Below are 27,078 nucleotides of genomic sequence, written 5' to 3' on the forward strand. Positions count from 1 at the left end.
TGACACAAAATTAATAGGTGACCTCTATGATAAGTCATTGATATCTAAAAATTACTCTGTATTAAGGGATCAAATAGGTCAAATTTTTTTTAAGTTCAAGCTTGACGCTGGGGATGGTAAATCAAGTCAACATTTAAAATTTGGTAACTGCCATTAGAACACATCAACTCCCTTCACCTTGCAATTTCTCTTAACCAGATAGTAAACTAATTCAATAACTGTTAATTCTGAAATTATAATGCAAGATTCCCTAAATAATTGTTGCACTGAACAGGGGTTTAATTTGATTGATTTATTGTCACATGTACCAAGATATAGTGAAAACTATTGCTTTGCATGCTAACCAGACATATCATATCTTACACAAATAGATCAGGATAATAAGAGAGATTGCAGAATAAAGTGTTACAGCCACAGAGGTGGTGCAGAGAAAGATCAACTCTAATAATGAAAGGTTGATTCATAAGTCTGACAATAGCAGGGAAGAAGCTATTTTTAAATCTGTTGAATGTATTTTCCAACTTTGTACCTTCTGCCTGAAGGAAGGGAGTGGGAGAGAGAATAACAGGGGTAAGGAGGTGTCTTTGATTGTGTTGGCTGCTTTCCCAAGGTAAGGGGAAGTGCAGATCGAGTCAATGGAAGGCAGTTTAGTTCCTGTGATGGGACTGGGCTGTGTTCAAAAATCGCTGCAATTTCTTGCAATCTTGGGCAAACTAATTGCCACACCAAGCTGTGATGCATTCAGATAGGGTGCTTTCTATGGTGCATCTATAAAAATTGGTTAGAGTCATTGTGGACATTCTGAGGAAGCAGTGGCACTGGTGTGCTTTCTTGACTGTAGCACTGAGAGAGGTGCAGCAGGATAGATAGTTGGTGATATTTACTCCCAGCAACCTGGACTCTTGACCACCTCAATACCATTTATCCAGACAGGGGCATGTCCTCCACCCTACTTCCTGAAGTCGATGACCAGCTCCTTCATTTTGCTAACAGTGATGGAGATAGATTGCTGTGTTACAGCAAACTCTCTCTCTTTCCTGTACTTTGTCTTTCGCTGTTTGAGATTCGATCCACTATATAGTGGTGTCATCAGCAAATTTGTAAATACAGTTAGTTGAATTTGGGCCATAGTTGTGAGTATATTAAGGAGTATAGTAAGGGGCTAAGTATGTGTCTTGCGGGCCAACAGTGTTGAGGATTATTGTGCAAGAGATGTTGTCGCCTATCCTTACTTAGATCTGCAGGTCAGGAAGTTGAGGATCCAGTTGCAAAAGAGGGAGTAGAGTCATGGGTCTCAGAGTATGGAGATCCATTTGGTTGTTGATGACAGAACTAAAATTAATAAATAGGAATCTGACGTAGGTGTTCTTGTTATTCAGATGTTCCAGGGTTGAGTTTAGGGACGGAGATGGCGTCTGCTGTGCACCTGTGGTAGTAGGTGAATTGTGGTGGATCAAGGCAGTCTGGAATTGTTTGTGGCATTACTAACCTCACGAAGCACTTCATAATGATGGATGTCAGAGTTACTGTGTGGCAGTCATTAAGTCATGTTGCCCAATTTCTGTTTGGCATTGGGATGATAGTGGTCTTCTTGAAGCAGGTTGAAACCTCAGTGTAGTAAGGAGGGCTTTGACACTAATGAGGAAACACAAGTGTGAGGTGAAAAGTACTTCAAATAGGACGTATAGTTCAAAGACAGTCTCAAACGCATACATTAATCTTCCACATAAGTCACCTGGAACAACCCAGCAAACAGAAGGGGAAAATATCTGGGTAAACCAGTCCCTGATAGCATGGCCATGCAGGAATGTGTATACAGTATGAGCAGTAAGGAAAGAGAGTTAAGTTGAGTTTTGTGAAACAAGACGTCTCAGATCAGGTAAGAACTCGCAGTTAATATAAGGTGGGGGGGAATCCAAGATGGCGGGGATCTAAGAGAATCACGTTGCAGAGCTCCACAATGCAGCACAAGCGGGACAAACTTTTAACCCGCCCATTGCAATATCCTGGGACTCTAGAAAGGTCATGGAGTCCCAGGTAACTGTGAAAGGTTAACGTAACTGCATTTCATGCCGTCCAGAGATGCTGAATGAGGGAAGAGGAGCGTCTGAGGTTGCAATATCCTCGGACTCTATTACTTATCAGGCCCTGGTAAACGAGCTCGTGCAATCTCATGAGATGCTGGGTGAGCAGATAGAGGAGAAGCTGGCCCCGATCTCTATCATGCTGCAGATGCATGAACAGCAGCTGGGAGATCTGGAAAAGAGGATGGATGAGTTTGAGCACAGAATCAGTAGTGGAAGTTAATGCCAGTTCCTCCAAGGATAGGATCCAAGCCCTGGAGACGTAGGTCCGTAGTTTTGCACAACCAAGTGGATGATCTTAAGAACTGGTGCAGGAGAAAAAATTTTTGGATCATCAGTCTGCCTGAGGGCAAGGAAGGTGAACGGTGTGCGGAAAGCGGAATTTATTGAGGACTGGCAGCCAAAATTCTTTAACTTGGAGGCTGGCATGAGAGGCTTGAAGATTGAGAGGACACACCGGCTCATGGTACTAAGATCAGGTTTGGGTCAACGTCCTCGTCCTCTCCTGGTGCGGTTTCATCACTATAAAGATAAGGACAGAATTGTGGAAACTTCCAGAATCCAGGGGAAGGATCCAAAGGCCCTAACTTATGAGGACTCTAAGATCATGTTCTTCCAGGACTTCTCAGTGGTGGTGATCCAGAAAAGAAAATCTTATGATGGTGTCAAGAGAAGACCGAGGGAGCTTGGGATTCAATACTCTGAGGTATCCGGCTGTGCTTCAAGTCATGTTAGATGTATTCGTACATCTCTTTGACATGTCAGAGAAGGCAAGAGATTTTGTGGACAAATTAACCTAATCTGAACAATAGTATTTACAAACAGTAGTGTTGTGTGGGTATGCTGTTTTTTTTAAAAAAAACCCAACAAAGGCAGAGGAAGTCCGGTTGGAGCTCTCTTTTCCTTTTTTTACCTATTGGTAATAATTTGGTTTAAATTATGTTCGATGGCGGTTGAGATGTATACTTTTAAGTTATACCAAAGGGTGGGTGGGACATTTATCCCTTTTTCTCTTTAAAATAGACTTTTTTTCTTTATTCATATTGCTCTTCCAAGGTGTATTTACTTTCCTTTCTGCTTGGTTTGTGGCGTGGCTCTAGCGAGGAGGGAAAATGGTTGGGATAGCTAAATGCCTACTTCTGGGCAGTTTGGGATGGGTAGTTGCCCCTTTTGGGCAGGGGTGAATTCCCTTATTCAGCACCATTGGTGCTGTGTATGTTGTTTTTTTTGGTTTTTGTTGTTTTTAATCTTTGATGGTTTTGTAGGTTTGTTAAATGTAATAGTTTTAGTTTATGTAGTTTTTAACGTTCGATGGATCATGTGATACAAAGGCTCAGCGATTTGTGGTTCGAGTTCCTCCTCTCTGGAATTTACATGTTACTGCAGAAAGTTATACCTAATGATTAAATGGTGTACCTGGAATATCAAGGGAAGTCACTCAGCAATTAAGAAGAAGGTGGTAATTTTGAATCATAGAAAGAAGGTGGATATTGCTTTGTTACAGGAGACACATTTGGATGATAGGGAGCATTTGAAACTACAGCAGAAAGGTTTTGATCGGGTTTACTTTTCATCATTTAATACCAGAAGTAAGGGAGCGGCTATATTGGTTAGGAGGAATCTCCCATTTAAGTTACTAAATTGTGTTAAAGACATACACAGGAAGAATATGGTGTTTTAAATGTTTATTGCCCTCCAGCTCATCCCTCAAATTTTTGGTAGATACGTTTTCTAAACTGATCAGTTTTGAGCCCCGGCATATCATTATAGGGGGAGATTTCAACTGTTTCATGGATCACACAGTAGACAGGTTGCCTAAAGGCCCTTTAATACACTCTGTACAAACTAAACAACTAGTGGATCTGTGTGCGGAGTTGAGTTGGTGGACTTCTGGAGGAGTCTCCACCCTACAAGCAGGGAGTTTATTTTTTTTTCCCAATCCGCACAGATGTCACACCAGGATTAATTTTTTTCTGACCCCTGTGGCAACCCTGGACCTGGTGGTACCTTGTACAATTGGTAATATTACCATCTTTGATCACACTCCAGTGTTGAAAATGTGTTGCTGGAAAAGCGCAGCAGGTCAGGCAGCATCCAAGGAGCAGGAGAATCGACGTTTCGGGCATGAGCCCTTCTTCAGGAAAGCCCTTCGTGAAGAAGGGCTCATGCCCGAAACGTCGATTCTCCTGCTCCTTGGATGCTGCCTGACCTGCTGCGCTTTTCCAGCAATACATTTTCAGCTCTGATCTCCAGCATCTGCAGTCCTCACTTTTCCCTTTTCACACTCCAGTACACCTGTTGGTTAAGATTAAGGACGTTACAGTGGGTTCAAGACACTGGCAAATGGATCCCTTTATCCTCAAGGATAATAAGCTGGCAGAGTATTTCTCTAGGGAATTTCCAGCGTTCCTAGCCATTATCTCAGGCTCGGTTAGTCGTCCAACCATCCTTTGGGAAACTGCCAAAGCCTATGCAGGGGGTTAGTTATTTCCTACTTTGCCAGTGGGAAGCAGCAGAAGGACAAGCAGCAAAGTCCACTCGAGGCATGGTTGAAGGCTTACTTTGATAGGCTCTCGTTGGTCAAGCTACAGTGGATTATGGTGCTGCGGTCTGCATTGAATTCCGTGCTCACTCAGATGGCAAAGAAGGGGCTTACCTTTGCAAAGCAAAGGTTACATGAGCATGGTGACAGACCAGGCAAATAATTAGTATATCTCGCCTGGAAAAGGAATGCCCCACAACCCATTACAGCGATTAGGGAAGGGTCTGGGAACCTAACATGTGACTCCAAAACTATTAATGTGGCATTCCAGAGATTTTACTCTAAGTAAACCAATCTGAGAGTTGAGGGGAGGGGAGGGGAGGGGTGGGTCAAAATGAAATCTTTTTTAAAAAGATCTGGAGCTCCTGGGCGTGACCCCCCACAAGAATCCTTTCTCAATGCCCCCTTATCAGATCAAGAGGTGCAGGAATCTATGAAGCAGCTTCAGAGTGGAAAGATGCCTGATGAACTTCCCAGCGAATTATATAAGGAATTTATAAGCATACTATCAGGCCCAATGCTCAATATGTTTAATGACCAATACAGCCATGATTGTCTGGCACCATCTCAGAGGCGCCAATATTTCACTTATTCTTAACAATTGGATGCTGGAGGCAAGGGTAATGGGTTAACAAGGTGAAAAAGCATTCATTATGTAGTGCCATTTAATAAGATGAGGCATTCAATATGTAAAGTCAGTTAATAAGGCGAAAAGCCTTCACCATGTGAAGCCAGTTATTCATTGTTTAACAGCAGATGACTTAATCTTTACTATTGACACTCGCTGATTGTAACGGTCACCCAATCGATATATGCATGTTGCCTTATCTGGATGCTCCTCCTTGTAAGCGACTATATAATTCCTTAAGAAACTGCTGTTCCAGAGAAGACCGAGAACTCATGTCGCTGTGCATACGGGCAATCATTCTCTCTCCCTCCAGAGTCTGGAATAAAGATGAAGGAGGTAAAACCATATTGTGTCTCAGAGGTTGCTTCGACTGATACGGGGATAGGCAAAACAGGACGACACGTAAGCTAGCGTCAACATGGTCTGCAGCCCTTCCAAATGACAAGTCAAAATGGCATGAAATTGTGAATCAATGCTGATCATGAAATGCTGCTTAATGATACACAGCATATTGATCTTACTGAGACTTAGTTTGTAGCTACCAAAAGAAAATGTACTAAAAGGAAAGCTGCTTTAGGATTTATTAGCTTAGGGTAATACCAAGGTTTGTGCAGAACACAATTGCTGTTGCATGAGAAGCTGTGGATTCGAGAACTTGAGTGCATAACTCAAGCTGACATTTAACTGAATGCCAGATAGTTACACACAGGGAATCACAATGGCAAAATGCTGCAGTCTCAACTTCAAGGTACCTTGATACATACTTCCATCATAATGGCTCTTGTGGAGCCTTCTATGCAAAATTTCTCCTACATTCACTTGAGCTTTGAACCAGGAAGGGGTTCTGCATCAATATGGTAGTTTTTGATCTTAAACAGGATGTAACAAATCGCTGTGCATGTCTGACAGCTTTTACAGATCTTGTGTGCTTCAGAAGTGCCCTTAAATGTATCACAAAATACAATACCAACGACTAACACGGGCAATACTGTCACAGGATTAAGACATAGATTGTCCTCCCAATCTAATCCCTTGATAATATCAGATCAGCAAGCCTAAACTCTGAAATTTCCTCCCTGAATACTCATTTTGTCCTTGAACTCACCTCTTTGACTAATGTATTGGTCACCTTCCCAATACCTTGCCCTTTCAGAGAAAATCATTTTACTTTCGGCCTCAATGACTCACACGATTCTTTTTCTACAACGCGAGACACTAAATAAATCTACATTGTTGGATTTTGAAGCAAATTTGCTCAGACTACCTGAATAGATTCTTCAATGATCATAATTATAATAGAGACCAAAAAACCAATGACATTCAGCATGTGAATGCCAGACAGTGACAGGTGGGAGAAGGTCACCCTGACTTGCTGAAATCTGGGCAGTCACCAGACTGAATGAGTTTTAAAAGAAACGAAGAAGAAATTGCTGGAAAACCTCAGTGGGTCTGGCAGCATCTTTGGGGAGAAATCAGACTTAATGTTTTGGGTCGAGTGATCCTTTAGAGGATTAACTGATTTCTCCTCACAGACATGGTGTGGTGAAACGGTTAAAAATTATGTCCCAATACATGTGTGAATCTAACCGGAATGGAGGTGTTGCTTAGTCCCGTGTGAATCTTATTACACACCTCCCCGTGTGAATCTTCTTATCTGTATGTAACCAGAATGGAATGTGTTTTTTAGCCTTGCTCTGCTGTTCACATGAATGTTTATATCTGGAAAAGAGTATATCAGCTGGAAAAGTCTCCAGTTCGGTGAGTCTGCTCCGGAGTTACGTTTAACCGCCGAGCGTGGGTTGTTGGCAACCGCTCTACGAGAACTGACGGCTCCCAGTTCCGATAACATGTAGAGTGAGTATAAGCCAGACCCGGGAGTCTGCTCCGGGGTTACGTTTAACCGCCGAGCGTGGGTTGTTGGCAACCGCTCTACGAGAACTGACGGCTCCCAGTTCCGGTAACATGTAGAGTGAGTCTAAGGCAGACCCGTTGTAAGTATGAGACCTGGTTGTGGCGACGCTGCGGGGAATAAAATGCTCATATTCTAGCAGACTCGCCTCTTGGTCGTTTGTTCTGTGTCAGACTACTCTCCTACGAACCTGACCTTGAGAATTTTTTAAAACACATGGCCAGACCACCTGAGCTTTTCCAGCAATTTGTTTCTGTTTCCAATCAACAGCATCCGCAGTTTTCACATTTTAAGAGAAGCTTCATTTCAAAGACATAAACTCAAACAAAAAGCAAATCACCATAATTTTTAGAAAATGTTGTACAGAGCTTTGGACTGAGCTAATGCTCAGCATTATAACTCAGACATTGTAAACAATGATGTGTGTACAAATTGGGGGGTTCTGTGAAATTAAAGTAACTTGATACATACACACATGAATGGGTTAGAACAAATGAACCAAGGCAACCAAAGTACTTGAGAATTTTATACAATATCCCACATACCCTATAACACTCTGGTACTTCAGTTCAGGTGACAAGGTAAACACTTCATCTTATGTAAATCGCAACCATTAACTTTTTGCCAACATGTGTTATCTGATATTGCAGTTCTTTCTTAAGAAACACAATTTTAAAATTAAGTGTTTTAAAAATGTGTACATTTAAAAGCAAGCATAAGAAAATCTCTTCAGGGTGGAGGGCACATAGACCATCTCTGTTACAACGGACTGTTTTAAAGCATAGCGAATGGTACTATTGCTGACTCAGATCTCAAAAAGACTTTTAGAATATATGTGGTCTTCAACAATACAATGGATCCTTCTAAAAGATGTAAAACAATGGTTCCTACCTCAGACATCAAAGTGGGAGTTAACACATTTATTGTCTTTTAGCTAAGGCAATCCATAAATGCGTCTGGCTTAAAACCCTGGATTACTCAACCCTCATTGTGGTTAGGATGACCCAGTCTGGAAGTCACTTTTACAAGTTGAAACTGTATAAAACTGACTGTACAGCCACCTTGATGTGTAGAATGCCAAGTCTTTGAGAACTACTCTCAGATGGAAGCTTTCTGCAAGGGAGGATTTAGAGACAAGGATATTTGCAAACCAAATTCTGGTGTGTTGAAAGGAATGTGAATTAAATAAGATCAAGGATTTCTCTCCCTCCCAAAAAAAACCCATCTACTAAACTACTGAAGTCATCATGTTAATAATGAATTCAAACAATTATGGTAATGATGATAATGATACCTATGGTTGATATACCACACTGATTTATTGGGACATTCTGCTTATTGTCTTATCTGTAAAATAATAAAATACTCATGTAATGTCTTGTCAAAACTTCCATTTCAAGGAACCTTCAGTAAATAACTGCTAACAAAATAACCTAAAATCTTTTTAAACAAGAGCTTTACTCCAGTTATACAGGGAGTGTCGACAAGAATGCTTCTCTCAAATTCAATTATTTTATCTTTTAAAAAACACAAAAAGGATGTTTGAATGTGTCCATTTTCAGATGTCCATCACAATCTCAAGAACAATTTCCAAGTACCAATTGCAAAACAAACTTTCTACTTTCTTTCAATTACCAGAAATGAATAGCACAAATATCAATCTTACAACTCAAATCACTTACTATGCCTGTCAAATTTGATCTCAATTATTTTGTGAACTAGCTCTTCTTCAAACATGAAATGAGCAAATTGAAACAATACGAAAACTAAATCAGCAGATTAAAATACAGAATATCCAAAGTTTACTAAAGTATCAATCAACAACGCTCGCTGATTTGTGCCAATGGCTACTACCTGGAAACATTTAAGTTTAAAAAAATTACAGTTACCTTCGCATTACAACAAGTTCAGGGCCAACAGTGAAAGGTAGCAGCACTGATATTCCCCAAGGACATTGTGGTTCAAGAAGGCACTCATCACGACTTAAGGGCAACTAGGGACAGACAATAAATGCTGGCCAGCCAGTGACACCCATACTGCATGGGTTAATAAAAAAAAAGCATAAGTTTCCAGAAAAATGGAAAGCCATATCCATGAAACATGGTGCCAACAAGTAGCTCTGCTGCTGGCTTCTTCTAAGCTTCCACAGCCATTCTGCATTTATAGCTGTTCCTTATTGTCACTGGTACGGTGGAACCCAAACCACAAAAACATATGAATGCTTCACTTGCAAGTTATTAAAGCTTCGTAATATGTGCACTGATGTTAAAAAATCTGGAAGCACTTACTGATTAAATATTAATTGAGCACCAACCCCTATGCAAACATAGATCTAAATACCATTCTGCTTCAATATTTTCTGCATACTCCATTCAGGGCAAAGCAAGCATATAGATAAGCAACAACAGTTGACAAAAGCTTCCCACCACTGATGTTTCTTTTGCAAAGACACAGACTTACTTCAATTATAACTCTCAAACATCTCATTCAAATAATAATTTCTCAAAAACTTAAGGACCTCTATACCAAGTATAATGCTCTTAAATCAGGCTACAAACTAAGATAGGCCATTAGAAAACCCAACAAAAAGTGTCACAATGTTTATCTTCAGCAGTTTCTGCAACTGAATCTGGTGCAAGCAACATTACAAACGATAGAACAAGTAGCATAAAAGGACAATAGACAATACAAAGCAAGAGAGAATTAAGAGCCACAATAGCAGTGCTCTGTGGCCACTGGGTGAGATGTCCAAGGAATCTGCATATCTAAAATAACTCTGCACTTATAAAAGGAGATTATATTCAGCCTCCCAACGTCAGCTTGATCAATAGAAGGCAAAGTACAGAACACAAAACAGTACACCAAATAAACTGGCCCTTCAGCTCACCATGTTGCCATTCTAAATTAACTCCAACTGCCTGCCCATGGTCCCTATCCCTTTATTCCCAGCCTATTTGTGTGTCTTGTCGATATATCTCTGAAATGTTGCTTTGGTATATGCTTCTACCTCTTGAAAAGTATTACTAACGTTTATAATTTGATTGTTAAATAAGCTTTAAGCATTTTAAAAAGTCAGTCCAACTTTAAGAAATCTAAAAACCTTAATTTAAATCTACTTTTCTTTATGCACCCAAGTGTGGAATGGGTTCACGTTAGATCCTAGCTTACATAAGCTTCTGTGACATTTTACTTTATCAAAAGCTAGTAAATGACAAATGCTTCTTAATGTGTCACTCATTACAGCTCAGTTATGTTGAAATAGCAGCAAGCACCACCATGGGGGGGGGGGGGGCGGAATTCAAAACTACTTCACCAAAGTCATGTTGTGACTGAAATCAACATCTTTAGCACAGATTATGTGCAGTTAGTAAACTTGTTTCATGTTTTTATGTCCATTGTCAGGTGCACTCAGCAATATTCCCACTCCTGATAATGGTCCTACAAAGCAAGTAGAAGGCAGAGGCTACACAGGTGGTTACCCAGTGAAGGTAGGTTGCCATGTCCAAGAACCCGTGAACGCTATTTAATAAAACTGGACTGTGAGCAGAGGTGTAAGAGGAAACTAAAATTGGCTATTTAATAAAAATTGAATACTTCTCACTCGTCCATTGTGCAACTATACAAAGCTCTCAGCAATCTTCAAACACCTACGCACTCTTATTAATTTAAGAGCATGTTGCCTCTTCTAAGTACCAATGGCAGATTTACTGTTGGGTAAACTTTAAGACTGAAATTTCTGGGCATTATAACTTCAGAAAGCTTTTTCCAGACGTGGCACTCTGTGGAACGACATAAGAACACAGCAACAGAAATTCGATATTAAACAAATATTAACAACTACTAATGCTGTTAATTGGCATTTAAAGTTTTCAGATTGATACAATGGAAAACAATAAAATTGTATAGCTTCTAAACTATACAATGGAAAACAATAAAATACAGGTAGTTCTCCTATGACCCTGTAATTGCATTCCAGCAACATCTTGCTTAATAGAAATAATGGGGCCTTTGAGAAAAGTGGGGTTGGGGTAGACCAGCAGAAAGCATCAATTACGATTGCTCAAAAATCACGAAAAGTCTAACACAAAGTATAACACAGCCTGAATGAAGGTTGAAATCATATTTATTAATGAAGCAAAAGTAAATTTAACACAGTACATTTAAAAAAAATGTAAGAAAGCTGCTCTCTGTACAATACCTCTCAGAAACATGCTCTCAGCAGCTGCCATCAGCACATGTGCAGAATGGCACAGATATCGGCATGTGTGCAGGACAACACGGACATTGGTGCATTCGCAAAAAGCAGCGCGCGAACCAATCCTTGCTGGAATTGGCTACTATGAATGGAGATGAGTGCTCCCGAAACTACTGTTCCCTAATTCTTCTGGCACGTTACAGGCAAATCATGCCTTAAAATTAAATAATGTTAATTTTAAGAGATTATATTAATCCGGTTTGTTCTATACACGTGAAGTGGAAAACATTAAAAAAAAGATTGATAACATACAGAAAGAGTTTACTTTGAAAGTACCCAGAAAACCCAATACTCTTTGGGATATAAGAAAGCAAAGTGTCCTTTTTCCATTCGTCAGCAGGTCATATACATGTTGATGGCCAACATGAATTGCTTATAGCAGCTCTTGAACTTAAACAGCCTTAAATTAAATTTATTTCCACAGTCATTACCTCAATAACTTATGTTTTCTCGGATCTCAGTTAATTAAGCATTCTTTTGCTGACAGGTTTAAAATTAGTCAGCTCTCCATTGCAGCCTCCTTCATACCCCTCAATTCCCCGACCACCAACCACCTTTCCTGAGCTGATGCAATCTCAAGACGTTAGCTAAAGGCAATCACTAATCCTAGACTTGTGCTTACTTTAAAACATCTATTTCCCATTGTCTACTAACTATTTCACCTGCAGTATGTCCTTAGAGGAAGTATTTTAACTTCCAATGGGACAAGGACATCACTGACAAGGCCAGTATTCATGGCTCATCCATAATTGTCCTTGAGAAGGTGGGACTGAGCTATCTTCTTAAAGCTGTCACAAGTACCTGATTATATATTTCATGTATTGAGTTATAAGTTTTAATTTTAGAAATTGAATTTAAAATGTCAATAAGTGGAAATATCTGATTAACAAGCTGGTGAACCAACCTGAAAGTAGTTCAATTAAAACAGACCATGGCAATCACAGCTTTGAAGGGAAGATGTGTATTGCTGGTATGGTTATAAAAGGTGTTCACAGGTAGGACTACAATAGTCATTTTGACTTTGTTTGGAATATCTCAAAATATGTCACCGAGCTAAAGAGATAAGATTACGATGGGTGGGTAGTATTTTTTTGCTAGGCTTTATCTGAATGCTCTCTTACAGAAAGCAAGCTGCTTAACTTGGAGATAAGAAGAGAGAAGGTCTATAGCAGCTGCAAAGTGAGTGAAGAGCTATCAGAAAAAAGTATGTTTGTTTTGAATGTCACTAAACAAAAAGGTGTGATGTGCAACTTGAAGAGTTGCAGGTTGCTGTGCCGAACACTACTGGAAGGATTTCAAAGTAACTTGTACCCAGGAGATAACTGGAACATTGAGGAACAATGCAGTGAATAATAAGGAGCTGTGGCATACTTGGTTTTGAGTCAAAAAAAAGGAAACAGAATATAAATCCAGATCCCCTTGTAGTAATTCTTAGTAAACTATAGTGTTAAGAATTAAAGCAAACACTGAAAAATTATGTAAATAGTAAAATCTTTTAAACACATGAAATCTAGTGTAGTTCTTTTAGTTATCATTCAAATATTTAACTTTCACTTTAAACATGTACAGTCTCTAGAGACTATTGCATTTTGTTATGATCTATCTGGTACAGTTGATTTCAAAGAAGTCATAACGTTAAGACATTGAGATAGGGCCCTTAAATTAAATTGCTAGTTGCTGGTAATCAAATAGGATTGCTTGCTTACTCTCACCTATGTTAGGATCAACAATGCATCCAAAAACTGGATTCACCCTCCAATATCTTTGCAAACTAGTTCAAAGTATCCTCACCCCGAGACCAGATAGGGTTTTCAATCTGCTTAGAAGATTTGTGTGAGTCCATTGTTGTTAAATTCCCTACAATTATATTAAAGCTACCCAATCTCCTTCTAACCACCATCTTGTATAGCATCCTGCTCTAAGCTGCTAACGACAACATTCTGGCTGGTGCAGTCTCCCATTATTGCTTAGTCACCAATCACCAATTATCATGTACCTCTTTACCAAAAACAATTCTAAAGCAAACTGAGACACTGATTCCCCTCTCTTCTATGTTGAGGAATCTCGAACTTTCACTGAGTCAGTAAGTCTAAGCTAGAGGGTGATAGGTCTACTGTAGCCACATTCGCAGAGGGCAATATACCATTTATCTCCCACACTGTAATTCAAACATAGCATGCTTTACCATATTTTGGTCTATATTATCCATACCTACTAATTAGATAGGGTTGACATGGTATTTTTAAAAGACAAACAGCCACTAGGCTCTGTACTCCAACAAAGGAGGGGGAAAAAAACTGGAGGCTCAAATATTGGCATGTGTCAAACATCTTCAACAAAGGAGGGGGAAAAAAACTGGAGGCTCAAATATTGGCATGTGTCAAACATCTTCCAGTAGATAGCATAAAGAAAGCGAATCCAAGAAATGGATGATCAGAAATATTTACTTGACCAAGGGCAGACAGAGGAACAGGCAACAAGGGAGATAGTGTGCTCACAATTTCAGGGTGGCTTTTCTAATCCATAACTATTTAAATGTGCACTGCTACAATAACATAAGATAGAAGTAGATGATATTGGGCTTGACCACTGATCTGTCATTCAATACCATCATGGTCAATCTTGGGCTTTAAATTCACTTTCCTACCCCATCTCATATAGGCTATTACCTTAGAGATTAAAAATGTCAGTAATGGAGTGTTCACAACCATCTTGGTTAGAAAACTCCAAAGATTTACAGCTCTTGCAATTAAAAATTGCTCATCTTAGTCATGAACTCTTTATCCTGAGACAATACTCTACTGCTCTCTAAAATTAAGCAATCTTTGTTGGCTGTCATAGACAAAAGGCATTACAAGTGATAGCACCGCAAGCAGGACAATATTCAGCATTACTGTAGAAGGAAACAAAACAGGACAAAAAGTCTGTGCTGCCTGAACAACTGGCAAAGGTTCTGACCTCTGGTCAATATTAGATGACTTTTCTTCAAAACATAAACGTAGTTACCAGATGAGAAATAATCACACAAATGAAATTTGAACACAGTCACCAAAACCTAGCTATAGTCAATTTGTTTGGACACACCACTGCAAACAAAACATCCAGTAGTCTTCATTCCCAATGACTGCCTAGACTGTTGGTATACTTTGTGAAAGGTCTTAGGAACATACATGGATGCCTTCCAGAAACATTAACCATGCAGATTCACTTGAAGATGTATATCACAAAAGCAGTGGAGTGTGTTTCAATAGAAGTTATTTCAGATGGAAAAGTATTTTCTTGTAAATACGCTGGGAATTACCCTTAAACCAATGTTATAGAAATATTATTCATTTTAACTAAATAGGTAACTTTAGGCAGGTGGAGAAATTGGAATGATAATACAAAAAATTCAAATATAACCTCAATCAACCTTCATAAACTACCATCTTCTCTGAAGCAGACATGAAGTAGAAAACCTGACCATTTTAATTGAAGTCAATGAGAAAGTGGATAACAGAAAAGAATAACTTTCAAATGGTACATTTGTGCAGTGTATTCTGGTGCCAGATTTTATTTGAAGGTCATTTCGCTGCAATATGTTCACAGAATTCCTTCAAACTTTTGAAGTAAGTTGCATGATCTGGGATGAAATTTTACCAAAAACTTCACCCAATGGCCCATCTTTTCATTGACTGAACAAGAACTTTGCTCTCTGATAATACTTTCGAGACTAGTCCGTTGCTAGCTCAGTGAAGCATAATTTCCTTGGTCTTTGCAACCTTTGGCAGGTCAAGTACCTAGAGTCTCAAATACAGTCAGATCAGTTTCCAATATATAGTAATATGGCGTTGAACATCCATTAACTGAATAGCTCCTAAAGATACTCCTCTATTTTGTTGGCATAATCAGTTTTTCTTGAGCATTTCTCATGTAACCAAAATTTTTTTTTTCGCATTCTAACATGCCTGTTACATTGGGCATTTTATTATGTTAATGACACTATGCAAATACATATTGTCATCATCCATACCTGCCACAATGAAGTGGTAAGCCAACTTCTTAAAACATCATAGTTTATGTAGGAAAGGTATTTGGACAATGCATTAGGTGGAAAGTTTGGAATTGTTTATTCCGTGATGTTGAACGATTGTTCTCGTCCATCCAAGCACAAGTTCTAATTTGGGATGCTTGCATAACAGTCAAAGATTGGGGTGCTGGAAAAGCACAGCTGGTCAGGCAACATCACAGGAGCAGGTGAATCAACGTTTCAGACACAAGCCCTTCATGAGGAATCCTGATGAAGGGCTTATGCCTGAAACATTGACTCTCCTGTTCCTTGGATGCTGTCTGACCGGCTGTGCTTTTCTAGCACCACACTCTTCGACTCTGATCTCCAGCATCTGCAGTCCTCATTTTTTCCACGCTTACATAGCCTCGAGGTACACAATGCTGATATGGAATGCCTGCTGGTGAAGGCAGTGAATGTTCAATGATGGGGTGCCAATCAAGTACAGCTATAATAACATTCAAAGAAGGGATCATTTCCAACTCCTGCCTCATAAATAGTGAAAAGGCTTCAGGTAGTCAGGAGTTGAGTTACTCCCCACAATATTCTCAGCCTTTGACCTGCCATAATATCTACTTGGTTAGTATCTTGTGGCCATAATATCTACTTGGTTGGTCGAGTTAAATTTTTGGTCAGAATGTCAGCAACTGCAAACTAATATGGGAAGATGGTCAGACTACCCCTTTTGGAGAAAGTAGTTGACTGGTAATGGTACAACAAATTTATAATGCGGTATACTTGGTGAAAGTGAGGATGACCAAAGAAAATCAACGGTTATGGTACTATAAATGTAATAACAGCACATACAAATTTAAAACTTTTTTTAATACAAATTTGGAAATGCAAGGATTTGAATCAAACACATCTAAGCTTTTGGTCTGAAGTAATCAATTTAGACCATGTGGATCAAAAAATACAATATAATTATTGTTCATATTTAGTTTGTAATTTTAAAACATGTTTGAAGCTTTATTCACTATTAATAACACTTTTTGAATGCAAAGACAAAAGAACATACTGGCAATACGCCTTGCTGCAGTAATTAAGCCGCTCTACAGAATTCTCAGTGGAAAATATAAACCCCAATTCCTGTAAAACGATCAATACCAAAACTGATATAACCCAATGACAATTTCCCTTCATCTACTTTGAAAGTAGAAAGCCAAATACTAGACGTCCAACACAATGACTCAAAAATAACCATCTTCAAAAGAAATTTGGATCATCAGTGGGATCAACGTTACCGCAAGAAAATGAACAAGGAAATACATTACCTCTCCTGCCCCTACAAAAGTTTCGTCAGAGCTTACAAGTGTCCAGAAAAATAAATCGCTGGTGTGGCTTGAAGAACTTGTCACAATTAAACCAAGTAATTAAATACAACTCCACAACACAGTACGACTTTTCACTAGAACCACGAAATAGTTTTAGAGGCTTAAATCAAACGTGGCGGACATTTCGAAGCATACTGTCCCCCCAGGAAGGGTATTCCAATTAACATAATGTAAAATGAAAAAAAAACATAATTACATTAAAATCCGAACAAATAAGCAGAGACTCTCGTAAATGCCTCCTGAAGCTCCAGACCAGTTCCAGGTAAAGACACTCATCACCCACTCGTCCTTATGGAGCCCTATCCCGACAACAGACAAATCCCGACACATCAGCTTGATGCCGGGGGTCCCTTAAACAAAGCGGCCCAAGGTCACCCGGAGAGAGGGAGGCCAGCCTCCCGCCAGCAGGCAGCAGCCTTTCCCCAGGACTGAGTGTCCAGGCCGAGTTCCAGCTCCACAAAATGGCGACGTGGATCCCGGAGCGAGAGTCCCGGGAGCTGCAGCCATTCTCCACAAAACCCAACACTACCCCCTCCCTCGGCTCTGGGCGATCGAAAACAGACATCGGCCTCCTCCACGACAACAGGGTTCGAGCAGGACCCGCCCCCTTCCCTACCGAAAGCGGCCGCACTCACTCACCACTTCTTCTCGGTACCGGGCGCCTGCATCTCGGCTTATTGTCCTCGCCGGGGGCTCGATCCCTATAAAACTCGCAGCCACCGGGCTCTCGCTGTCTCTTGTTGGGAGGCTCGGGTCAGGCAGCCGCTTGGATCGTCACATCCGAGTCATAACTCTACGATCCCACCAAAACACAAGAATGGCGCCCGCTAACTTGCACTTACACCTCCGCGAACACCAACTTTCTGTCGGCCGCTTGTCGTCTCCCCTCCAACCCCCAAAGCTCTCCTTGCGTCAGCCTCACGCGCGCCTGACGTGATTGCGTCATGTGCGCGCATGTTCCCCCCACGTCCCGCCCCCTATCCCGGCCCCGCCCCCCTGGCTGGAGGCTCCACGTGCCCAAGGCATCAGCTGTGCGGCAATGCCACGCTGGACAGACAATTTGCCAGCGATGCAAAGGGGTTAATGAATTGGGTCACTGGGCCCGAAGCGTTAACTCCGTTTGCCTCTCTACGAATGATGTCAGACCTGCTGAGATTCTCCAGCAATTTATGCTTTCGTTTAATGCGGTTCAGCGAACCCAAACACGAACGCAGGAAATAAACCAACATACCCAACATCTAGGGATGGGGAGACATAATTAGGAAATGGGGTCAAATAAAATAATTTTGTGATCATTTACATTTGCTTGATCGCATTGGCTTGCTTGTGGCTACTCAACATAGAACATGGAAAAAATTGCCCTTCAGCCCATCATATTCACACCGTCATGAAGAATCAATCAATTCCACAGCATATAGCTTGTAATAGTGCATGTTATGGTGTCTCAGATGCTCGTCTACTTTTAAATGACGTCAGGGTGTTCACCACCTCAAATCTTTTAAATCACACAATACCAGGTTTTTTAAACTTTGTCCACCCAAGTCCAACACCAGCACCTCCCAGTCAAGACAAACCTTTTTGGTAGTGAGTTCCAGATATCCATCAATTTTCATGTCATCTGCAAACTTACTGATCATGCCTCCTACATTCATGTCTAAATCATTACTGTATAATAATTAGTTTTCTTACAACTGGAAACATCTTCACCACATCCACTCTGTCTTGGTCTCTCAGTATTTGTAAGTTTCAGTGACATTTCCCCACCTCATCCTTCTGAACCCAGAGTCCTCAACTACTATTCGTATGACAAGCCCTTCATTGCCGGGATCATTCTTGTAAACCTCATCTGGACCTCTTCCAATGGCAGCACTTCCTTCCTTAGATATGTGGCCTAAAACAGCTCAAAATATTCCAAATATGTCATCCACACTTGTGTTCTAGCCCTCTCAAAACAAATGCTAGCATTGTTTTTGCATTCCTAACTGCCTACTGTTAATCTTAAGAGAATTCTGAACTGGGTCTCCTAAATGCTTTGGTGCTACAAATTTTCAAAGTTTTTTCCCATTTAGAAAATAGTCTTTTTCAGGATGGCAGCCAGTGACTAATGGAGTTTCACATAGTTCAGTGTTGGGACCACAACTCCTTATGTTATCCATCAACAAACATTAAGCAAAAAGGAAATGAGGGCATTGTCGCTAAGCGCCAGGTAATGTTGAGAAAGTGGGAAGGCTGCAGAAAGAGTGGGAGAGTGGGAAAAGTAGTGGCAGATGGAATACAATATGGAAAAATGTGCAGTTATCTGTTTTGGTAGCAAGAAGAGAAGCATATATTATTTTATAAACTGAAATGAATGCTAACATTGCATTTGATTTCCTAACTACCAACTGAAGCTGCACATTGCTGTAGGTCTGGAGTCACATGAAGGCCAGACAGGTGAGGGTGGGAGAATGACGTGAGTGAGCCAGATGCAACTTGGACCTTATTCAAAAGCTACTTTTGTTAAAACAAAGAAGTTCTTTTTGTCCTTTGTTTACTTTAAACATGTTGGTGCATGATATATGCTTAAATCAGTGATGATTCTCTGGTGGGATGACAATTCAAGTTATAATATGACAAAGAGCCAGTTGCTCTACAACACAATTTCTGACATGAAACAACAATAATTGTAAGGCAAAGGTGTGGACTGCAGATGCTAGAAACCAGAGTCTAGATTAGAGTAGTGCTGGAAAAGCACAGCAGATCAGGCAGCATCCTGACCTGATTTTCCTACTCCTCGGATGCTGCCTGACCTGCTGTGCTTTTCCAGCACCACCCTAATCTAAACAATAATTGTAAAACAATCTAGAGGAATTTGTATTCAAGGACTTATACACTTAATGGTAAGGTCCTGAACAAAGAGACCTTGGAGTGCAGGTTCATAGCTCTTTGAAAGTGGAGTCGCAAGTAGATAGAATAGTGAAGAAGGCATTTGGTATGCTTTCCTTTATTGGTCAGAGTATTGAGTACAGGAATTGAGAGGTCATGTTGCGGCTGTACAGGACATTGGTTAGGCTGCTGTTGCAATTCTGGTCTTCCTATCAAAAAGATGTTGTGAAACTTGAAAGGGTTCAGAAAAAATTTGCAAAGATGTTGCCAGGGTTGGAGGATTTGAGCTATAGGGAAAGGCTGAACAGGCTGGGGCTGTTTTCCCTGGACCATCGGAGGTTGAGGGGTCACCTTATAGAGGTTTACAAAATCATGAGGAGCATGGATAGGATAAATAGACAAAGTCTTTTCCCTGGGGTCGGGGAGTCCAGAACTAGAGGGCATAGGTTTAGGGTGAGAGGGGAAAGAAATAAAAGAGACCTAAGAGCAACTTTTTCACACAGAGGCTGGTACATGTATGGAATGAGCTGCCAGAGAAAGTGGTGGAGACTAGTACAACTGCAACATTTAATAGGCATTTGGATGGGTATATGAATAGGAAGGATTTGGAGGGACGTGGGTCGGGTGCTGGCAGGTGGGACTAGATTGGATTGGGATATCTGGTCGGCATGGATGGGTTGGACCGAAGGGTCTTTTTCCATGCTGTACATCTCTATGACTCTATGACTCTGTATTGAATAAAATGTAAAATAAAGTCTTGCTTTTTGTGAACTTCCATCAGATATCACTCAAATATTAGAAAATAAAGATTAGCACTTTATAGTGTATAGTGTATGAGAGCTAGTTAGTTATCAAATCTACATACTGCATGTCATGAAATGCCATGTATGTTTGATTTAGATCTTTTTAGTTTCGGGTCTCATCCAAGAGCTGGCACCTTCAAAAATACAGTATTTCTAGAGTTTTTTTAAAAGAAGAGAATAGCATAGAATAAAACAGAATATCCACAATGTGGAAACAGGCCATTTGCCCCAATAAGTCTACACCAACGCTCCAAAGAGTATCCCACCCAGATCCATTCCCCTACCCTATTACTCTACATTTACCCTTGACTAATGCACACTAGCCGACACATCCCTGATTGCTATGGGCAATTTGCTATGGGCAATTTAACATGGCCAATTCACCTAACCTGCAGATCTTTGGACACAGGTGCCTTCAATCAATGAAATAAATGATGGTATTGATAAAACATAAATATGATACTTCAATTTGAGCATGAGATGCTTGTATAATGCCAGAAGCTCAAATGTATGTATAACTAAAAAGATGAGAACCGTAATAATTTTAAATTACTGAATCGATTTTCAATAAATCCCCTGCATATAACACAATGATAAAAATAGAAATGCATTTTAAACAATAATTCAGTGGAATGAATATATTGCAATAAGTGAACTGAAACTGTGCTCTCTAAATCAGTGGTAAACCAAGCAACTATTGTATTCTTTGGAAAGCCAAAAAAAGGTTCTGGCTTCCTCAGTGCTTTAATATATGCTATGTTAATATATTCTGTGATATGATAATAAATTCTGTGAGCATGATCTTAATCTCCACAACCACCTGATGAAGGAGCGACACTCCGAAAGCTAGTGCTTCCAAATAAACCTATTGGACTATAAACTGGTGTTGTGTGATTTTAACTATGTTAACAAAGTAATATATTAATACCAACTAATGCAGATGTGAAAGATCACAAGTTTCATGCCTTGGTCTTTGACTTTGATGCACCATACATGCTCATCTGTCTCGGTCTGTCTGCACCCTTTGATTCAACCGACCATAGCATTCCCCTTCAATACTTGTCCCAGTCCAGGAGAGTGGAACTGCCCTCAACCAATTCCACATTAACTTATCCAATCATACTCAAGAAGTCCACTGCCTGTCTTCCCCTTCATGTAATCAGCTGAAATAATCCCACATTTTGTAATTTGCTTACTACACTTTTCTGACTCTCCATCTCTTTCCTTCTGCTTTACAATCCTCCATAAAATTCATCAAACATTTTGTCACGCTTTTAATCTCACCATATTTGCTTTAGTGTCAGTTTTTTGGATGATGGTATGCTTGTGAAATATCTTTGAACATTTCAATTCATTAAATATGCCATATACATGCAAATTAACGCCATTATGCCAAGTTTATTACTAATAAGATACTACAATTGGTTCCAGCACTCCTAAACTGAAGGGAAGTCTAGGATTAATGACAATCTTTTATTACACTGTCATGTCTTATTGAGTAGCACACTGGAAATCAAACCTTGCTATTCCCAGAGTTGTTACAAAAGTTATAAATTTTAATATAAGTACCAAAGTTCCCCAACATACCTGATTTTCTGACCCAGGTTGATAGAAAGCGTGAACCAAATTTCTGTACTAAACAATACTTACTATTTATTACAAGTAACTGGACTCTAGCCACAAGTAAATAGTTATAAACTGGTATATAACACAACAAATTAAAACTTTAATTCTCTTTTAAATTTCCCTCACGCACAGACAAACAAAGACGGAAAAATAGGAGTGGTTCAGTGGTTCTATTTGTATGTTATTGAAATGATCCTTATGATCTTTACTTTGTAAGAATGCTACTTTCTGTTGCCCTACTCTGGATGCTTCCATTGATTCACAACAGACACTGCATGATTGCTTCACTTATAAAAGGTCTGTGACTTGACAGGCAAAACTCTCAGCTAACAGCAGCTGATATGTGAAAAATGAAGTGGTTTTCTTCAGGTTTAAAATAGGTTTTGACTGCAGAAAACAACTTCAATGCTGATGGAGATCAAATCTTTTCTCTGTATGTTGTTCTCATCCCCAAGTTGTTTAGTTACCTGAAAGCACAGGCAAACATTTTTGTCATCAACAATTGGTCACTAGTTCATAGACCAACACTTTTTTTGCCACCCAGCTGTATCTGTACCCAGAACCCCTCAGCTCCGATTTGTCTGTGCCCATTTCAATTACTGCTTAGTTACAAACAGATATTTAAATAATGCTTGCAAGAAGTATCAGGTTGCTTGCTTTTAAAATATGCATCAATCTTTAAAAACGCTTGTTTTAGAACAGGTATTTCTCATTTCAGTTCATGATTTTAAAAAGAGCAAAGCTAACAAGACATAATCTTTACAACAACATACCCCCAAGTTCCTAACTTCAGAGTTTATTGTTGATTGCTTTCTTGAGATCCCTCCTTTAAAATTGTCTATCTGGGCAAGGAGGGGTGAGGAAGAACAGAAGACATTTTCCTTGGTTTGTTTCTTGGCCTGGCCATGGTGGCCATTAATAAATCCTGGCAGTATGTTGTAGAGAGGGTTCTCAACTGCATTATGTCTGCTAGGAGAAAGTGAGGACTGCAGATGCTGGAGATCAGAGCTGAAAAAGTGTTGCTGGAAAAGCGCAGCAGGTCAGGCAGCATCCAAGGAGCAGGAGAATTGACATTTCGGGCATGAGCCCTTCTTCAGGAATGAGGAAAGTGTGCCAAGCAGGCTAAGATAAAAGGTAGAGAGGAGGGACTTGGGGGAGAGGCGTTCGAAATGCGATAGGTGGAAGAAGGTTAAGGTGAGGGTGATAAGGTGAGGGTGATAAGCCAGAGTGGGGGTGGGGGCGGAGAGGTCAGGAAGAAGATTGCAGGTTAGGAAGGTGGTGCTGAGTTCAAGGGTTGGGACTGTGACAAGGTGGGGGGAGGGGAAATGAGGAAACTGGAGAAATCTGAGTTCATCCCTTGTGGTTGGAGGGTTCCTAGGCGGAAGATGAGGCGCTCTTCCTCCAGCCGTCATGTTGCTGTGGTCTGGCAATGGAGGAGTCCAAGGACCTGCATGTCCTTGGTGGAGTGGGAGGGAGAGTTGAAGTGTTGAGCCACGGGGTGGTTGGGTTGGTTGGTCCGGGTGTCCCAGAGGTGTTCTCTGAAACGTTCCGCAAGTAGGCGGCCTGTCTCCCCAATATAGAGGAGGCCACATCGGGTGCAGTGGATGCAGTAAATGATGTGTGTGGAGGTGCAGGTGAATTTGTGGTGGATATGGAAGGATCCCTTGTGGCCTTTGAGGGAAGTAAGGGGGGAGGTGTGGGCGCAAGTTTTGTATTTCTTGCGGTTGCGGGGGAAGGTGCCAGGAGTGGAGGTTGTGTTGGTGGGGGGTGTGGACCTGACGAGGAAGTCACAGAGGGAGTGGTCTTTTCGGAACGCTGATAGGGGAGGGGAGGGAAATATATCCCTGTTGGTGGGGTCCGTTTGGAGGTGGCGGAAATGACGACAGATGATACGATGTATATGGAAGTTGGTGGGGTGGTAGGTGAGGACCAGTGGGTTCTGTCCTAGTGGCGATTGGAGGGACAGGGCTCAAGGACGGAGGAGCGGGAAGTGGAGGAGATGCGGTGGAGAGCATCGTTGGCCATGTCTGGGGGGAAATTGCGGTCTTTGAAGAAGGAGGCCATCTGGGTTGTTTGGTATTGGAACTGGTCCTCCTGGGAGCAGATGCGGCGGAGACGAAGGAATTGGGAATATGGGATGGCGCTTTTACAGGGGGCAGGGTGGGAGGAGGTGTAGTCTAGGTAGCTGTGGGAGTCGGTCGGTTTATAGTAAATGTTCGTGTTGATTCGGTCGCCCGAGATAGAAATGGAGAGGTCGAGGAAGGGGAGGGAGGAGTCTGAGACAGTCCAGGTAAATTTGAGGTCGGGGTGAAAGGTGTTAGTAAAGTGGATGAACTGTTCAACCTCCTCGTGGGAGCACGAGGCAGCGCCAATTCAGTCATCGATGTAGCGGAGGAAAAGGTGGGGGGTGGTGCCAGTGTAGCTGCGGAAGATGGACTGTTCCACATATCCTATGAAGAAGCAGGCATAGCTGGGGCCCATGCGGGTGCCCATGGCTACTCCTTTGGTTTGGAGGAAGTGGGAGGATTGGAAAGAGAAGTTGTTCAGAGAGCAACTTCTGAACAACTTCTGAACAACTTCTCTTTCCAATCCTCCCACTTCCATCCCATATTCCCAATTCCTTCGTCTCCGCCGCATCTGCTCCCAGGAGGACCAGTTCCAATACCGTACAACCCAGATGGCCTCCTTCTTCAAAGACCGCAATTTCCCCCCTGACATGGTCGACGATGCTCTCCACCGCATCTCCTCCACTTCCCGCTCCTCCGTCCTTAAGCCCCGCTCCTCCAATCGCCACCAGGACAGAACCCACTGGTCCACATCTACCATCCCACCAACCTCCATATACAGCGTATCATCCGTCGTCATTTCCGCCACCTCCAAACGGACCCCACCACCAGGGATATATTTCCCTCCCCTACCCTATCAGCATTCCGAAAAGACCACTCCCTCCGTGACTCCCTCGTCAGGTCCACACCCCCCCACCAACCCAACCTCCACTCCCGGCACCTTCCCCTGCAACCGCAAGAAATGCAAAACTTGGGCCCACACCTCCCCCCTTACTTCCCTCCAAGGCCACAAGGGATCCTTCCATATCCGCCACAAATTCACCTGCACCTCCACACACATCATTTACTGCATCTGCTGCACCCGATGTGGCCTCTTCTATATTGGGGAGACAGGCCGCCTACTTGCGGAACGTTTCAGAGAACACCTCTGGGACACCCGGACCAACCAACCCAACCACCCCGTGGCTCAACACTTCAACTCCCCCTCCCACTCCACCAAGGACATGCAGGTCCTTGGACTCCTCCATCGCCAGGCCATAGCAACACGATGGCTGGAGGAAGAGCGCATCATCTTCCGCTTAGGAACCTTCCAACCACAAGGGATGAACTCAGATTTCTCCAGTTTCCTCATTTCCCCTCCCCCCACCTTGTATCAGTCCCAACCGTCGAACTCAGCACCACCTTCCTAACCTGCAATCTTCTTCCTGACCTCTCCGCCCCCACCCCCACTCCGGCCTATCACCCTCACCTTATCACCCTCACCTTAACCTCCTTCCACCTATCGCATTTCCAATGCCCCTCCCCCAAGTCCCTCCTCCCTACCTTTTATCTTAGCCTGCTTGGCACACTTTCCTCATTCCTGAAGAAGGGCTCATGCCCGAAACATCGATTCTCCTGCTCCTTGGATGCTGCCTGACCTGCTGCGCTTTTCCAGCAACACATTTTCAGCTCTGCATTATGTCTGCACCCAGATGTCATTGAACAGAGAATACATAGTTTTCATGAGTATGCTTATAGCTTTCCATGACCAGTGAGCGCCACAAGAGCTGAGGACATTATCATCCCTCAAAATTAATTTACACGATTTCTTTCATAAGTTTTATTATTGTTCCAATAAATTGACAGTGACATTTTTAAAGGGTTGTTCATTTGTTAACTTGGTTATTGATTAACCAAAACATTAGAGAGCTTATCAACACTACTGTTTTGTTGTGATTTAGAAGCCTTAGACTTGTACTGTTTCACTTTGTGAATAAATCTAAAACTGAGTAAAAATTGTTTTCTGGTCTCCTCAATCACAAACTGGCTATCAGGAAAATGACATATTGGACTAGTCGTTCTCGAGGTAATTAGATTAGATTTCCTACAGTTTGGAAACAGGCCCTTCGGCCCAACCAGTCCACACTGACCCTCCGAAGCGGAAGGGCTAATGCCTGAAATGTCGATTCTCCTGTTCCCTGGATGCTGCCTGACCTGCTGCGCTTTTCCAGCAACACATTTTCACCTCTGAAGAGTAACCCACCCAGACCCATTTCCCTCTGACTAATGCACCTAACACAATGTGCAATTTAACATGGCCAATTCATCTGACCTGCACGTGTTTAGACTGTGGGAGGAAACCCACGCAGACACGAGAATGTGCAAATTCCACACAGACAGTTCCCCCGAGGCTGGAATCAAACGTGGGACCCTGGCACTATGAGGCAGTAGTGCTAGCCACTGTGCCACCGCACCACCCTAATGAAGGCTTAGATGAGAGTTTCAGCAATAGGTGAGTTGAGGAAGGGCAGATTTGAGGGGCGTTACAAAAGTGGTCTTGGATATGGCATGGGCATGTGATCACAAGTTCATTTCTGGGTCTAATGTGATACGCAGGTTGCAAACAGTTCAATTTAACCTCTGACAGTGCCAGGGAAAATGATAAAGTTAGTAGATAAGTTGGTAGTTGTATCTACCAGTACTTACAACTACGTCTGGCTCCAAATGAAGTTCCCCAAGCTATTATGGTTCCAGGTGGGATACTCTAAATTGTCAACCTCCTAGGTAAGGAGGCATGAACTAGCTCCCCTTCTTTATAGACCTGACCATTCGGTCAGTCACAACAAAGTTAATTTTAAAAAGAACTATTCCCTTGTGGATGTCTTTCTCCCAGACCAAAAGGGTGCCAAATTAACTATGATTTGAAGCCGCCAGTGTTG

General features: G+C 41.6%; 1 protein-coding gene across 4 annotated transcripts in view; it reads right to left on the reverse strand.

Annotated features, from left to right (window-relative positions):
- Nucleotides 1–17,678, reverse strand: part of hif1aa (hypoxia inducible factor 1 subunit alpha a) — a 61,072-nt gene extending 43,394 nt beyond the window's left edge. For 2 of the 4 annotated variants that reach the window (XM_043697237.2, XM_043697236.2), the window contains exons 1-2: nucleotides 17,440–17,678; nucleotides 1,490–1,635 (exon numbers count right to left, since the gene is read on the reverse strand). In XM_043697237.2, coding sequence (XP_043553172.2) covers nucleotides 1,490–1,506 — 17 coding nt within the window. In that variant the 5' untranslated portion in view covers nucleotides 1,507–1,635; nucleotides 17,440–17,678. The remainder of the gene's footprint in view (nucleotides 1–1,489; nucleotides 1,636–17,439) is intronic. The other 2 variants (XM_043697235.2, XM_043697234.2) reach the window with 1 other exon arrangement.
- Nucleotides 17,679–27,078: the final 9,400 nt, after the last annotated feature.

This window comes from Chiloscyllium plagiosum, unplaced genomic scaffold (assembly GCF_037043375.1).
Source record: "Chiloscyllium plagiosum isolate Xiang-an unplaced genomic scaffold, Cpla_swu_hap1 HiC_scaffold_8, whole genome shotgun sequence".
NCBI classification, from domain to species: Eukaryota; Metazoa; Chordata; class Chondrichthyes; order Orectolobiformes; family Hemiscylliidae; genus Chiloscyllium; species Chiloscyllium plagiosum.